The sequence below is a fragment of the Capricornis sumatraensis genome, chromosome 8 (assembly GCF_032405125.1).
Source record: "Capricornis sumatraensis isolate serow.1 chromosome 8, serow.2, whole genome shotgun sequence".
Classification (NCBI taxonomy): domain Eukaryota; kingdom Metazoa; phylum Chordata; class Mammalia; order Artiodactyla; family Bovidae; genus Capricornis; species Capricornis sumatraensis.
The window spans coordinates 77,691,493-77,708,518 of record NC_091076.1 but is presented as its reverse complement, the minus strand read 5'-3'; the positions used below and the strand labels follow the sequence as shown (position 1 = coordinate 77,708,518).

General features: G+C 44.1%; 1 protein-coding gene across 1 annotated transcript in view; it reads right to left on the bottom strand.

Moving 5' to 3' along the window:
- DNAH2 (dynein axonemal heavy chain 2) overlaps positions 1-14,394 on the bottom strand; it is a 102,360-nt gene extending 87,966 nt beyond the window's left edge. Inside the window, exons 1-3 of the mRNA XM_068977985.1 lie at positions 14,238-14,394; positions 9,212-9,273; positions 5,737-5,907 (exon numbers count right to left, since the gene is read on the bottom strand). Coding sequence (XP_068834086.1) covers positions 5,737-5,907; positions 9,212-9,273; positions 14,238-14,394 — 390 coding nt within the window. The remainder of the gene's footprint in view (positions 1-5,736; positions 5,908-9,211; positions 9,274-14,237) is intronic.
- Positions 14,395-17,026: the final 2,632 nt, after the last annotated feature.

Sequence of the window (17,026 nt, the reverse complement as noted above, 5' to 3'; positions counted from 1 at the left end):
TAACAAATTTTTCTGGAATAAAGTATGTCCTTTCAGTTCCCCCATTCAGTTCCTTCAGCAGTTCAGGGAAATTCTCTGTATTCTATTTTAAAATTTATATTTTGTTTAGTTAGCTGGCTCCCTATGTTAGATTACCTGTGTCTGTCTTTCACATCTATCAACTTCTCTCTAATTGTATTGTCATTGGTTTTTTCTTTTCCCTACACTGTAATTATCTCAAGCCTCTGTTTTATGTCCATTCATATTTTCAGCAATAGTTATTTCAGTCCCTTGCTGTTTCCCTTGCTGTTTCTAACCTACTAGTTTTAACATGTAAACATGCTGCTTTATTTATTTCAAAAATCTGCACTCACTCTTTTATTTCATTCTCACATTTTATTGTTTCGTTGCTCAGCTTTTTAAAAAATTAAGTTCTTATTAAGTCGTATTGAAACATGATGCTGGTGTGAAAAACTGCCTTCTGTTCAGTTACATTTTCCTCATGTGCGTGCTTTGTTCTGCTGTCTTTCTCCCCTGATGTAGTATGCTTGTAGTTGCCCTGCAATTCCTTTTCATTTGCCTCATGCTTGCTCCGCTCTCTGAATTCATTCCTTCTGCTTTCAAGTACTGTGGGTGACTTCCTGACATCCCACTGTGAAAGCCCACTTTGATTTCCCCATTGAAGTTAAAGTGAAATGACTCGGTATTTTACGTTCCATTCACTTTTCTCTAGGTTAAAATAATAGCGTGAGGGGATGAGTAGGTAGTTAAGACCAATTTAAAACAGTGTAAAATCTTTGTTAAAATGCATAGGCTCTTTCTCTCTTTTCAGATTTTGTTAAATACTCTGAGGTTCACTCCATTTCACTGCTGGTGGTGGTGAGGAGGGGTGTCCACCATTCCTGCAAGGAGAACGGTTTCCTTAAATCAGTGCATAGACCTTTCATTGGTGCCCACTTTCAAAGTTTATTAGATCAGATTTTGCTTCTTTCCTAGTTTGTTTCCTCTTGGGTGCTTGTTTTTGTTTGTTTGTTTTTCTGGCTTTACTTTTTGCTATTGTTCCAAGTATTCAAAAGAAATAACTTCTTAAGGAAGTTTTTCAACTGTCCATCTTGACCTAGAATACAATTAAATCCGTGATCTATGTAGAATTTATTTCCTTAGGGCTGTGCTGGGTCTTCACTGCTGCGAGGGTTTTTCTCTACTTGTGGCGAGCAGGGGCCTCTCTCTAGTTGCGGTGCATTGGCTTCTCACTGCGCTGACTTATCTTACTGTGCAGCACAGGCTCAGTAGTTGTGGCACCTTGGCTTAGTTGCTCCTTGGCATGTGGGATCTTCCCGGACCAGGGATCAAACTGTGTCTACTGCATTAGCAGGCAGATTCTTTACCACTGAGCCACTGGGGAAGCCCTAGAATATATTCTGGCATGGGAAAAAGGCTTTTTTCAGCTTTGCCAAACCATAATTGACAAATTAAAATTGTGTTTAAGGTGTGCACATTGCTGTTTTGTGGCTTAGCTGGTAAAGAATCTGTTTGCAATGTGGGAGACCTGGGTTCGATCCCTGGGTTAGGAAGATCCCCTGGAGGAGGGCATGGCAACCCACTCCAGTATTCTTGCCTGGAGAATCCCCATAGACAGAGGAGCCTGGTGGGCTACAGTCCATGGGGTTACAAAGAGTCGGACATGACTGAGCCACTTTCACTTTCCTTGCTGTTTTGATATAAATGTGCATTGTGAAATGATCACTGCAGTCAAGCTAATTAACATATCTATTATTCCATATGGTTACCATTCTCCTTTCTTTTTGTAATGAGAACACTTAAGATCTACCCTTTAGCAAATTATACAGTAATATTAACTACAGTTACCACACTGTATATTAGATCTCCAGAACTTATTAACCTTGCATAAATGAAATTCTGTATCATTTCCCCCCAGTCTTACTGAAATATAATTGACCCATAACATTGTATTAGTTTAAGGTATACAATGTAATGCTTTGATATGTATATCTATTGCAAAAATGATTACCACAATAAGTCCCAGCTAACATTTATCAGCTTACATAGTTACAATTTTTTTCTTATCAGAACTTTAAAAATCTACTCCCTTAGCAACTTTCAAGTATATAAGCCACTATTGTTAATTAGAATCACCGTGCTGTACTGTACATCACATCCCCAGAACTTATAACTGGAAGTTTGTACCTTCTGGCCAACTTCACCCATTTCTGTACTCCCTCACCCCCAACTCTGGTAACCACCAATCAGTCCTCTTTTTCCCTCCTCTGGTTCTCAATCTGTGCCGTTCTCTGTTCCTATGAGGTGGGTTTTTTTTTTTTTTCCAGATTTCACATATAAGTGAGATCATACAGTATTTGTCTTTCTCTGTATTATTGCACTAAGCATAATACCGTCCAAGGCCACCCGAAAGTGAAAGTGAAGTCGCTCAGTCATGTCCGACTCTTTGCAACCCCATGGACTGTAGCCTACCAGGCTCCCCTGTCCATGGGATTTTCCAGGCAATAGTACTGGAGTGGATTGCCATTTCCTTCTCCAGGGGATCTTCCTGACCCTGGGATTGAACCCGGGTCTCCCGCATTGTAGACAGATGCTTTACCATCTGAGCCACCAGGGAACTCCAAGGCCACCTATGTTGTTGCAAATGGCAAGATATTTTTTCTTTCTCATTGCTGAATGATATTCCATAGTGTGTGTATGTATGGTATGCGTGTGTATATATATATACATATATACATTTTCTTTATCCACTTATCCAATGATGGACACTTAAGCTGATTCCATATCTTAGCTATTATACATAGTACTATAATGTACATGGGGGTGCCAATATTTCTTTGAGAGTGACTTCATTTCCTCTGGATACATACTCAGAAGTGGAATTGCTAGATCATATGGTAGTTCAATGTTTTTTTTCTTTTTTTAGGAACCTCCATACTGTTTTCCACAACTGCACCAATTTACATTCCCAGTGCACAAGGGTTCCCTTCTCTCCACACCTTCATCAATATTTGTTCTCTCTTGTCTTTTTGACGACAGCCATTCTAACAGGCATGAGGTGATACCTCATTGTGGTTTTGATTTGAATTTCTCTGATTAGTGACACTGAGCACCTTTTCAGGTACCTGCTGGCCATTTGTACATCTTCTTTGGAAACATGTCTTTTCAGTTCTGCAGATTTTTAAATCAGATTGTTTGTTTCTCGCTATTAAATTGTATGAGTTCTTTATGTATATTTTGGACATGTATTCATATCTTATCAGATACAGGATTTGCAAATATTTCCTCCCATTCATAGTCTGCCTTTTCATTTTGTTGATGATTTTCCTTTGCTGTGTGAGAAGCTTTTTAGTTAGATATAGTCCCACTTGTTTATTTTTGCTTTTGTTGCCTTTATTGTAGTGACAGAAAATTTGTACCCTTTGATCAACAGCTCCCTATTTCCCTCTTGCCCAAGCTATCTACATTTTTTAAATGGAAAACCTTTGTTTTCCATGTTTCCCAATTCTATTCATGGAATAATCCATCTTTCCCCACAGATTTTAAATGCTACTTTTGTAGAAAATGCTTGCCTATATGTTTCATTTATTTCTGCTTCTTTGCTGTTGCCTATATAATACATATTCCTGCCCTGGTCTATTTTCAGTTCACTTCAGTCGCTCAGTCATGTCTGACTCTTTGCAGCTCCATGAACCACAGCATGCCAGGCCTGCCTATCCATCACCAACTGCCAGAGTCTACCCAAACCCATGTCCATTTAGTCAGTGATGGCATCCAACCATCTCATCCTCTGTCGTCCCCTTCTCCTCCTGCCCCCAATCCTTCCCAGCATCAGGGTCTTTTTTCCGATGAGTCAACTCTTTGCATCAGGTGGCCAAAGTGTTGGAGTTTCAGCTTCAACGTCAGTCCTTCCAGTGAACACCCAGGACTGATCTTTAGGATTGACTGGTTGGATCTCCTTGCAGTCCAAGGGACTCTCAAGAGTCTTCTCCAACACCACAGTTTAAAAGCATCAATTCTTCAGTGCTCAGCTTTCTTTATAGTCCAGCTCTCACATCCATACATGACTACTAGAAAAACCATAGGCTTGACTAGACGGACCTTTGTTTTGATTACTCTTATTTATTTATTTTTTGGCTGCACTAGGTCTTCATTGCTATACCCAGGCTTTCTCTAGTTGCAGTGAGTGGAGGCTACTCCCCAGTTGCTCCGTGTTCGGGCTTCTTATTGCAGTGGCTTCTCTCATTGCAGATCATGGGCTCTAGGGTGCTCCCACTTCAGTAGTTGTAGTACATGGGCTCAGCAGTTACAGCTCATGGGCTCAGAATTTGCAGTTCCTGGGCTCTAGAACACGGGCTCAGTAGTTGTGACACACAGGCTTAGTTGCCCCAGGTATGTAGCATCTTCGCAGACCAAGGATTGAATCCATGCCCCCTGTATTGGCAGGCAGATTCTTAGCCAGTGGACAACCAGGCCAGTCCTAATTACTGTAATTTAATAAAAGATTTTCATTCACAGGTCTCCTTCATCACTTTCCTTCCTCATCATTTTATTTTTTTGCTATTTTATTTCTCAGGATATACTTTTAAAAATCCTTTACACTAGCAATCTAGGGACTGGGTACTTCAATTGGAGTTGTAATAAAATGGTACATTTATTTGGATGGAATGATCTTCATAATATTAAGATTCCCACTCAGAAACAGGATAGGGCTCATCATTTATTAAATTTTCTTTTGTGGCCTGCAAAAAAGTTGTTTTCCTTCATATACATCCTAAGTTTTTGGCATATTTTTGTTACTCTTCTGAATGAAATTTTTTTGTGTGATGCATTATAGCCAATTATTGCCAATATACAGGAAAAAGAGATAGCCTGTTTTGGGCTTTGCTTAATAAGGAAGCTTTACAAATTGTGTCATTGTGCAGGACCACGCTACTCTTCATTATCATTTTTTTTTCTTCATTATCATTTCAATTTTTGTATGTGGACCAATAAAAGCCAAGCAATAGCCTTTTTCTTTTCCAAAATTTTATTTCCCCAAATTTCAAACATACAGAAACACTAAAAGAATTTTACAATAATAACCTGTACACCCACCACCCATATTCTACCACTAACTTTACTATACATCTGTCTTTTAACTGTTTTCCTACCTGTGGTTTACCTTTCACTACTGTATCCTCCCCACTGTTGAAATAGTTACCTATCTAACCCATGAAAGCCTTTAATAGTTCCCTCTGGAATAAAGCCAAATTCTTTAGCATAACATTCAAGGCCCTTCAGAGGCAGACACCAACCCACCTTTTCAGTATCATTTCCCCAACTCCTCGTTTCTTTGCACATAAAGTGTTCTTTACCTGGATGCTCTTACTCAGCCTCAATGAAATCCTACTTACCCTTCATCCCTGACTCAAGTATTTCCTCCATCACCAGGCCTTGCCAGCATTCCAGGGGCTACATTAGTTGCTCCCATAAGACTGTTATAAAGTTTCATCCAGGCATCATAATATATTGTAAATATTTTTTATATGTCTGTCTTCCCCACTAGACCATGAGATCATCAAAAGCAAAACCTGCCTCATTTCTCTCTGTATTCTGCTGCCAAGCAGGGTGTCCAACACACTGTGAGGCTCAACAGACCTTGGGCATGAGAGATTAGATACAGATGACTGGGGTCTGCGGAACCCTCAGCCCCATAGGGAGAACACCTTGGGGTCTGGATGGTGGAGTACGCACCTGCACAGGCATTCCCAGGTCTAGCTTCAGCCCCATACAAGGGTCGATGAAGATGGTGAGGATGGGTTCTGAAGGGTCCTGGGCAAAGTGTTCCAGAACAGCGCTATGCTCCTCTGTCCACGTGGCGTCTGCCAGTCCTGTCAGTACAGCTCGGGACAGGAAGAGGGGCTTCTGCAGAATGAGAGCAGGGGGCCAGAGCAGGCACAGCTGTCAGTGTAGGTCACTTCTCCCTTCCACTGCCATGTGTGGGAGTCATGGGGAGTGAGAGGAGGCAGGTAGGTTCGGAAGAAAAAGCTGAGGACCAACTGACTGATAGGTTTCAAACTTTCGAAGAAACAAGACAATAAGATCCAATTCCCTCTATGAGTAAAAATAGAATGGATCATAGAGGAAGACTAAGGGATAGTATCTTTCTGAGATATTTCATTTATGCCTGTGGTTGTAAAAATGTCTTATCAAGCAACCTTCAACCTCACAATAAAACTAAATTAAGGGAACATGTAGGATATTAGCCTCAGTTAAGCAATTAGGGGCAAGAGGATTACAAGCTGGAAAAAGAATAAAGGTAGAAGAGCAATTTTTCCATGATGTGGCCTCCGCAGACTACTGGAATACGTTTACTACACTGGGCAAAAGTTAACTGGCCCAGCAGTGAGAAAAAAAGAAAAAGGGAGGGGAAAAGACAAAACTGGAAAACAACAAAGGACAAATCAATTGGATGGAAAATAGGTCATAACTGGTGGCTAGAAAAAACATAGCATTATTTAGAACAGTATTAAATACATTAAGAAAGCTAGAGGATATGAAGACCTAGCTCAGGGAACTGGAGAAGTCACCCTGTCCTCCCCATACTTCTAGAAGATGAGAAGAAATCCCTTTTGCTTACAGTTTCCAGGTCAAGAAAATTTAACCACTGATCCAAAATCTTTCATATATAAAGACATGCATAAAAGAACTTTCCTGATGGTCCAGTGACTAAGACTCTGTGATCTCAATGCAGCGGGCCAGATTTCAATCCCTAGTCAGGGAACTAGGTCCCACATGGCACAACTAAAGATTCCAAGTGCCACAACTAAGACCTGGCACAGCCAAATAAATAAATATATTTTTTAAAAATTTACAATAGCTAGGACATGGAAGCAACCTAGATGTCCTTTGGCAGATGAATGAATAAGAAAGCTATGGTACATATACACAATGGAATATTACTCAGCTATTAAAAGGAATGTATTTTAATCAGTTCTAATGAGGTGGATGAACCTGGAGCCCATTATATAGAGTGAAGTAAATCAGAAAGAAAAACACCGATATAGTATATTGACACATATATCTGGAATCTAGAAAGATGGTAACGATGACCCTTATGCAAGACAGCAAAAGAGACACAGATATAAAGAACAGACTTTTGGATTCTGGGGGAGAAGACGAGGGCGGGATGATTTGAGAGAATAGCATTGAAACACATATATTACCATATGTGAAACAGATCACCAGTCCAAGTTTGATGCATGAAACAGGGCACTCAAAGCTGGTGCACTGGGACAACCCTGAGGTATGGGATGGGGAGGGAGAGGGGAGGGGGGTTCAGGATGGCGGATACACGTACACTCATGGCTGATTCATGTCAATATATGGAAAAAAAAATTACAATATTGTAAAGTAATTACCCTCCAACTAAAATTAATTAATTTTTTAAAAAGACATGTATGAAGACCCAGTGAGAAGAACACTAAGGATATGAACAAACATTTCATGCTATTAAAAAAAGAGAGAGAGAGGAAATGAAAATGTGGAAAAATATTCAATTTCACTTGAAATTAAAGAAATAAAAATAAACACAGCAAAAGTATATCATGTATTGCCTATAATTATTAAAAAAGAAAAAAACAAACCTGCTAAACTGCTAACACCCAGGCTTGGAAAGGGTTTGTTGCTAGTATGAGGGCAAAAACTGCAGTTTGTTTGAACAATAGTTTGGCATTATGTATTAAAGGTGTTACAAATGTTCTTTACTCTTTGATTCAGGAACTCCATATCCAGGACTAATTTTAGGAAATACTATTTCAAAATATGTTAGTTTTATTTATAAAATTCATCACAGTACTATGAAAGCAAAAAAAAATCATAAATGGAAAAATGTCCAAGAGTAAGGATTTAACTACGGTACATATACCTTATCAAGCACTGTGTGAACATTTAAAATGGTGCTTACAGGGAATTCCCTGGCAATACAGTGGTTAGGGGGCTTCCCAGGTAGCATTAGTGGTAAAGAACCCACCTGCCAACGTGGGCTTGATCCTTGGGTGGGGAAGATCCTCTGGAGGAGGACATGGTAACCCACTCCAGTATTCTTGCCTGGAGAATCCCATGGACAAAGGAGCTTGGCAGGTTACAGTGCATAGGGTCACAAAGAGTCGGACAGGACTGAAGTGACATAGCACACATGCCAGTGGTTAGGACTCCGCGTTTTCACTTCCCCAGGACCAGGTTCAAGAACTAAGATTCCACAAACCTCGAGGTACAGCCCCCAAAAAAGAGGCGTCTTGTGATTTATGCATTTCTGATAAAAAATAACAGCATCCCAACTTTTTTTTAAGGTTCTTTTTTAAGGAGCTTAGTTCCCCTTACATTGGGAGCACAGAGTCTTAACCACTGTAATTCCAGGGAAATCCCCCATAATTTTTTTTTTAAGAATGTAATAACATGAAGAATGATAAAATGTTTTGTGAAAAAGCCTAATTTAAAAAGTATAATGTGTAGTATAGTTAAGATTGTTAGAAAACAAAATAACTCTCAAATCTACAGAAAGAAAGGACATATACCCAATTATTAACATTGAATGTGTTTAGTCATAAATTTCATTTTCCCTTTCTTTGTTTTACTTTTCTGTCCCTTCCAGTTTTTTTCTTTAATGAGTAGTTGTTACTTTGCTCTCCCTTTCTAGAAAGTTCAAGGTCACTATTCTTCTAACCCAGGTTAGAAGGTGTCCCCAGGCTCTGATGCAGCTTGAAAATAAAGGTGTAGGGGTCATGGAGTGTCAATTTCTGAAAATATTTCAAGTGGCTTCTGTAAACTTTTCAGCCAAAGGAGAGCGCCAAAGGACAGGAAGAAAGAGGGTGTCTTAGAAATTAGGACAGTGTCCGCCAGCTTTTTCAACTTGTCCAGATGTTCACCCATTTGACAGATAAAGCTTGCCACATTTTGACCCAAGATGGAGAGCTGAGGAAGGGCCTGCTAAGAGTCCTGTTCCCTCCTGAAAGCTCTCTTCTTCTGGAGGAATAGGGGGCACAGATAACTTTGCCCTTTACTCAGTGTACTGGATTTGCAGTGAGCAGGCTACCAGTTTCTGCTGGTAGAAAGAAAAGGTATCAAGTGACAGACTGAAGAGAATTCCTCAAACACCATTCTGCAACTGATCCTTTGATTCACCAATTGCTGATGAGGAATACTTGTTTCAACAACAACGCAAACTTACCACATCTACCTCACGCTCCTCTAATTCTTCTTTCTGTATTTCAGGTTGCTCCAATACTGGCTCTGAGAAGAAAATTCAAAAATGAAAGCATTCCTTTAAAAATTAAATATAGAGTCACCATCAGTCAGTTCAGTTCAGTTCAGTCGCTCAGTAGTGTCCGACTCTTTGCGACCATATGATCCAGTAATTCTAGGTATACCCAACAGAACTGGAAGCAGGGACTCAAACAGATATTTGTATGCCCATGTTCACAGCCATTCACAATGCCAGAGAAGGCAATGGCACCCCACTCCAGTACTCTTCCCTGGAAAATCCATGGACAGAGGAGTCTGGTAGGCTGCAGTCCATGGGTCGCTAAGAGTCGGGCAAGACTGAGCGACTTCACTTTCACTTTTCACTTTCATGCACTGGAGAAGGAAATGGCAACCCACTCCAGTGTTCTTGCCTGGAAAATCCCAGGGGCGGGGAAGTCTGGTGGGCTGACGTCTATGGGGTCGCACAGAGTCAGACACAAATGAAGCGACTTAGCAGCAGCAGCAGCAGCATGTTCACAGCACTGCTATTCACAACAGCCAAAAAGCAGAAACAACCCAAGCGTCCACCAAGGATGAATGGATAAACAAATTGCAGTGGAATATTAATCAGCCATGAAAAAAAATGAGAGTCTGCTATAATATGACAACGTGGATGAAAATGTAACATTAAGTGAAAGAAGCCAGTCACAGAAGACAGTATATTGTATGATTCCACTTATATAAAATGTCCACAACAGGCAAATTCAAAGACACAGAAAGTACCAGATTAATGGTTACCAGGATCTGGGAGGAAAGGGGAATGGGGAGTGACTGTTAAGAGGCTAAGCTCTCATGAAACATAGAAGTAAAGATATAGTGGCCATCGGATGCCAGTTTCTCAAGGTACCTGAAGCAGCTTTTGGTGAAGGAGTTAAAATGCTCTAAAATTAGGGACTTCCCTGGTGGTCCAGTGGTTAAAACTCCCAATACAGGGGGCCCCCACTGGATCTCTAGTCGGGGAAATAGATCCCATGTGCTATAACTAGAGTTCACACGCAGTAACCAAAGACCTCGAATGCTGAAACTAAGACTTGATGCAGACAAATAAATAATTTTTTTAATGTTCTAAAATTAGATAGTGGAGATGGTTGCATAGGCTGGTGAATACAGCAAAAATCACTGAATTATATACTTTAAAAGTATGAATTTTAAAAAAATATTGATTGATTGATTTATACATGTATTTAGTCTGCATTAGGTCTTAGTTGTGGCGCTTGCCTGGCAGCATATGGGATCTTAGCTCTCCAACCAGGGATCAAACCCATGTCCCCCGCATTGGAAGGTGGTCTCTTAACTACTGGACCACCAGCGAAGTCCCAAACACATGAACGTTATAGTAAGTGGATTATATCTTAATTTTCTTTAAAAAAAAAAAGCTGGCAGGGGTGCAGAGAGAGGCAGGGGAATGAAGGCAGTCAGTATTAAGGTTATTCTAGCCACTCAGCTTCTGGCCTGCCATTCCTCCCCTAGCCTCTTCTCACATTGAGAAGCTGAGACCCTCAGAAATTGGCCCCTCTCCAAGCACCCCCACCCCGACTCTGGATGCCATAAAAGTCAAGGGGGTGTTTCTCTCCCTCATGATCTGTTGTTCGCACAGAAGACTGGGGCAAAACAGGTGGGTTTCCCATCTCCTGTGGGCTGAAAGGAGGAAGGAACAGATGAGATGGAACCAGAAGACCTTGGGGAACAGGACAGTCAGAGAACAGGACACTCAGACTTCCAGAAAGAAAACCTAAGAGGGGAGTAAAGCAAAGAAGTTGAGGAAGGAAATCATGAGGAAGATGGAACAGCTGATTCTAGGAACTCAGGAGTGAGAGGGATGTGTAGTCGAGACAGCCAAGGGCCTTCGAGAAAGCCAAGGGCGTCCAAGGTTGCAGACAGGAACAAGGCAGAGAGAGCGAGACTTAGACCATCTCAAGAGTAAATAGGTTTCGTCTTCTATAGTACGATTTATATAAAATCTAAACCATGCAATATGATACTAATATGTGATGGTCATAGATACATGCAGTAAAAATTTAAAAAAACAAGCTTGAGAATGACAAACATCAACTCAGGATAGCAGTGACCTTTGGAGAAGGAGAGAAGGGCTTGAGGGGCAGGGGGACAGAAGGATTCATTTGTTGCTATCATGATTAATTTATACATTGGATAATGGATACATGGGTGTTCATTATGTTTTTCTCTTTGCCTGAAATACAGGTCTACAATCCCTTATCCAAAACTCTTCAGTTCAGTTCAGTTTAGTTGCTCAGTTGTGTCCAACTCTTTGCAACCCCATGAATCACAGCACGCCAGGCCTCCCTGTCTATCACCAACTCCCGGAGTTCACTCAAACTCACATCCATCCAGTCGGTAATGCCATCCAGCCATCTCATCCAAAACTCTCAGGATCACATATATCTTAGACTTGTAATATAGTATGGTATGTGAGACCCCCACCCACCTCCCAGGGGCTCTAGAGCAGCACTCCACTTTTCATGTTAGTATTCCTGCAGTAAAACATAGGAAAATTTATACTAAGTGGCTTAAATAGACTATAAATACCTCAAGTCAGTTTAGGTTATATTTTACCACCAAATAAGTTTGGATGCCAAACTCTGAGGGGAAAAAAAAAAAAACTTTTAGTTCTCAAGGCTTTTTAAAATTACAGATATGAGATTATGAACCTGTACTTCTCCTTCTTTTCTTAGTGGAAATGGCTATCAACTAGAACTTCAAATGGGTGTCTGCCCTTTAAGCCACCATCCATCACCCAGAAGTGTTTAGGCCTGGTCTTAGTCTGTTCCAGGCTACTATAACAAAATATCAGTTTGTTGTCACTGTTCAGTCACTAAGTCATGTCCAACTCTTTGGGACCCCAGGGACTGTAGCCCAAGAGGTACTTCTGTCCTCCTCTATCTCTGGGAATTTGCTCAAATTCATGTCCACTGAGTCGGTGACGCTATCTAACCATCTCATCCTCTGTCACCCCTTTTTCCTTTTGCCTTCAATCTTTCCCAGCATCAGGGTCTCTTCCAGTGAGTCAGCTCTTTGCATCAGGTAGCCAAAGTATTGGAGCTTCAGCTTCAGCATCAATCCTTCCAATGAATATTCAGGGTTGGTTTTCTTTTAGGATTGTCTGGTTTACAATCTCCTTACAGTCCAAGGGACTCAAGAGGCTTTTCCAGCACCACAATTCAAAATCATCAATTCTTCCGCACTCAGCCTTCTTTATGGCCCAACTCTCACATCCGTACATAACTACTGGAAAAACCATAGCTTTGACTATGTGAACCTTTGTCAAAGTGATGTCTTCGCTTTTTAATACACTGTCTAGGTTTGTTATAGCTTTTCTTCCAAGGAGCATCTTTTAATTTCACGGCTGCAGTCACTTTCTGCAGTGATTTTGGAGTGCAAGGAAACAAAGTTTGTCACTGCTTCCCCATTCCTCCCCTTACTTCTAAGCAGCAGACATTTATTTCTCAAAGTTCTGGAGGCTGAGGTCCGAGTTCAGGGTGCCAGCAAGGCTGGCACCTCTGAGGTGTGAGGGCCCTCTTCTGGGTCGCAGACCTCTCTATGTATCCTCACATGGTGGAAGTGAACACGGATTCTCTCCAGGTCGCTTCTTATAAGGCATGAATCCCACTCATGACAGTTCCCTCATGATTTAAGCACCACCCAAAGGCCCCACCTAGTAAGACCATCATATTGGGCATTAAAATTATAATATATGAATTTGGGCAGGGAGATACACAAACATTCAGACCATAGTAGGCCCCCTCTGGCTCCAGTAGGACAAGCTTCAATTCCTCCCAACTCCAAAGACTACAGGAATTAATATTCATTTCAGGGCTGCCTTGGAGACCCAAGTCTTCTCTGAACCTCTATCAAGTGTCAGCTAGAAAGCTGACATCAAACAATTAAAAGGCTTAGAGCTAAAGAGATCCTTGGTGTTTGGGGTTAATGCTTTCATTTAGAAGTTCTTCCATTCCCACTCCAGAGGATTCTCCAAATTGAACTTCACTGCCTTCCTTCTTTCCTCCTGCTGCTTCTGGTATCCAGCTTCTAGAAGCCAGTCCCGCTTTAAACAGCTTTTAAGAACTCAAAAGAAAAAAAAAACTGTACGCTTCTAATGTCTAGATCCCAGGGCAAGGCTCTTTGTACCCTGGACCTTTCTCCCACGCCCACGCCTAATCTCTCACCTTTTCCTGTTAAAAGGAGATTCTATTTCTTTCCATCTTGACAGGCTGGTAAGAGTATGGGAAACCCCAGGTAGAAGGGCAGGGCTATCTGTAGCTGAGTCATAGCTACACTGGCCAGCGCTCTAAGGGACCGCCCAGCGACAGCACCTTTCAACTCTAATGGCCTCAGCTCACCCGCCATGGAGGAATCCCCCTCAAATCAAAGCCACAAGAGGCAGACTCTTTAAACTCTTTTCTTCCTCAATCTAGACGTCAGGCTTCTTTTCCTGTGGCCTTGAACCGGAACACCCTTAGTCTACCAAGACCCTGCCAAACTGAGGGCGGAGACACAACAACCTTAAACAGATGGGAGAAAGATTCAGTCGGGCTTAGGATTCAAAGGATGGCAAAGCAGGCTGAGTCTCCATGGTGATGGGCTTAATGAGAGGAAACCACTATTTGTTTTGCCACCCAGGGTGAGAAAGGAAGAGATCAAACCCTCTCCACTGGCGTAGGAGCAACCAGGAACACTTGAAATAAGAAGGAAAAGGCTAGGATAGAAGATTTGTTGGTGAGCTCTGGGTGCACTGGGGAGAAATTTTAAGACTGAAAGAACAAGTATAAGGCTGGCCAGGAGGGAAAACCCCAAACAAGGGAATTAGCAGCGGCCTGAAATTCAACTAAACTCCTTTCTTCTGACCCAGAAGAAACAGAACCTGCTCCCCGACCCTAAAACTCTCTTCAGATACAAACATTCTGCCTCCATGTCTCTCTCCAGCAGGTACCCACCAGGGTTCTCCCTGATGGTCTCGGGCTCCGCCTGGACCTCGCTGGTGGTCGGCAAGGTGATCTCCTCGACCTGTGCATCCAGAGTAGACTGGGCAGCTCGCCGGCGGGCGCTTCCCCGGCTAGTCACTTTCCGCTTTTTGTCAGCTTTGCTGGACATCGTGTAGGCAAAACCTGCAGGTACACGGACACTGGGGGTCCACAACCAGCTCTACCCCCAAACCTCAGTCCTTTCCCTGGGATACCCCACTTTTTTCAGGGCCTTGGGTTAAAAATCAAAATCAGTCCCTGAAGACATGAGGAATAAATGGAAGCTAAAGATGAAGGCACAGGGAATTCCCTGGCATCCCAGTGGTTAGGACTCTGTATATCCACTGCAGGGGGCATGGGTTCCATCCCTAGTTGGGGAACTAAGATCCCGCCTGCCCCGAGGCATGGCCAAGAAATAAAAATAATAAAAATGATGGTATGGCAGATACCCACTAATGAGGATATAGGAACCCCTATCTCTGCCCAGAGGTGTGAGAACATAGATAATTAAGAAAAGATCTACCAGCTGAGGTGTGGCTGCACACACCCTCAATCACTCAGGGCCATGGTGAGTTAGCGAGGGCCCAGGGAAGGGAATACTGTCCTCAGGTTCCTTTTTTCCACACTCTCACTCACTGTGTCAAGTCACTAAGCAACCAAGATGATTTTCCTATGTATCTCCTTTCCTCCCAAGTTCCCCGCTGGAAGGAGGGGGGAAAATGTCCCTCCTACCCACACTAAAATCTGTGACCTCCTTAAACAAGGAAAAATCAGTAATTGCAATGTGTCTCTTTAGCTTTCCATTCCTGAGTGGTAGGAACCCTGTTCTGAGTGTACTGAAAGGTCTCTTAGCCTAGCTGGCTGTGTTTCTCTGTGCTGACCAATTAATGAAGACTAATATCATTCAATTTCGGATGCCTTGAAAACAGACTGGAAAAATGAAGGACAAAAGTCATCCAACACTAAACTTGGAATTGTGTCTGGGGGAGGAAGAAACGGCGTGATAAGAAGGCCCCAGGAATGTCTCTCTCAGAAAAGTGGGATGGTGGGAAGCAGGGCATCTCTGGCGGGCACCCAGGGCAATGTCTGACGGCTGGGTAGTCCCTCTTCACTCAGCTCCAGTCTGACAGACACCTGTGGCTTTTCTTCCTCCTCCCCACAGGCTGCCACAGGCATTGATCGTTATGAGTCTCAGACTTGAAGGATTTGTACTTTGCTCCAAGGAAAATCGTTCTATTAGGCCAACACATCAACAGAACCAACTACAGCGGTGCGGCTTCTGCCACCGGTCTCCAGAGAAGCGTCAGGCTGTGCTTCCCTGCCAGCGGCGGGAACTTAGGGACATTCCGCCGGCCAGGCTGGGAGCCCTCTCCCCTAGGGGCTCACCCCCGGATCCCACACCGTGGCCCAAGAAGGCGCTTTCTACTAGACTCGCTCTATTTCTCAGGAAATAAGGCAAGGGGCCGGCCCCCTCCTCCAACCACCAGTGTACCAGTGGGCAAACCTCCCCTCAAAGGCGCTTCTTCCCACAACTGTCACAACTGTCCCCGCTTCCTCATCTCAACTCCAGTTGGCCCTTCTCCTCCGCCAACTGCCCCTTCCTCTCCCCTCCCCCCCAACTGCCCCTTCTTCCCCGTCCCTCCACAGCTCCCCCTCGAACCCCCTCCCCACTGCCCCTTCTCCGCATAGCTTCGCACTCTTCCTCTCCCCGCTTCCCGCTGCCCCCCAACACACACCTCACGATGCCGACCCTCTCCTCCCTAGACCGACCGACCGGTCACTCTAGCTAAGAAGTTGCCCCGCGTGACTTTCTCGGGCCAGCGCCTGCACGCGTCGCCTCGGCAACCCTGGGCGTGGGGCGGCGGGGGAGTGGCCGGGGCGCGAGCCTGCGGAACCAGCCTCCTCTGCGCAGACGCAGAGAAACCCCGGTCCGCGGCTAACGGCCCGGCTTCGTCCGCGTCACCCAGGCGGGGACCCGGGGCAAGAAGGCTGGGAGGCAAGGGAAAGCCGCTAAATCTGGCAAGCTGGAGGGGCGCAGGGGGCCTGGTCTGGGAACGGGCTGGACGGACTGGAGCTGGAAACAACCCTTGGAAACAACTGAAAAGGCTGGGGGAACCCCAAGCTCCCGACCCCCCCGCCGGGTCTGCGGGCTCCATCCCGGGCGAGTCCAGCAGATGGCGCCCGAGGTCCCGCCTGCGAGATTCACACGCGCTCTAGAAGGAGCTCCAGGATTTCGAGGCAGCCGTGGCTGCAGCTGAGTCCGGGGGAAAAACCGGGGCTGGAGCACCCCTGCCCTCCCGCTCGATCCACCTTCTTAGTTCGGACTGGGGTCTAGGATCGCCGGCAGCGCGGGGCGGGGGAGGGAAGGAAGAACGGAAGTGGAATTTTTGGAATCTGAGGATTGACTTTAGAAAGCGTCGCTCGTTTTGGGGGAGACAGGAGGCGGGGACTCTCTGGGGAAGGTGACCGGGCCGGGGAGGGGCTCGGCTCTCCATAAGAACAAAGGCTGAGTCCTGGGGAAGAGGGAGGAGAGGAGTGTGAGAGGAGGGGCAGACCGCGGCCGATGCTAGGGGGCGCTGCAGGCCTGGACTGCCGAAAGAGGCGCCTGGAAGACTGAGCTGTACCTGGGGCGGTAGAAGCTTTAGGGAGGGCTGGGAGATGCAGGGAGGAAGCGAGTCAGGGGGATGGGAGGGCACCCTCCCTGCTTCCATCAATAGTGCCTAATTAAGACAAAGCCAGCAGCGAGCCCACTGATTACATTT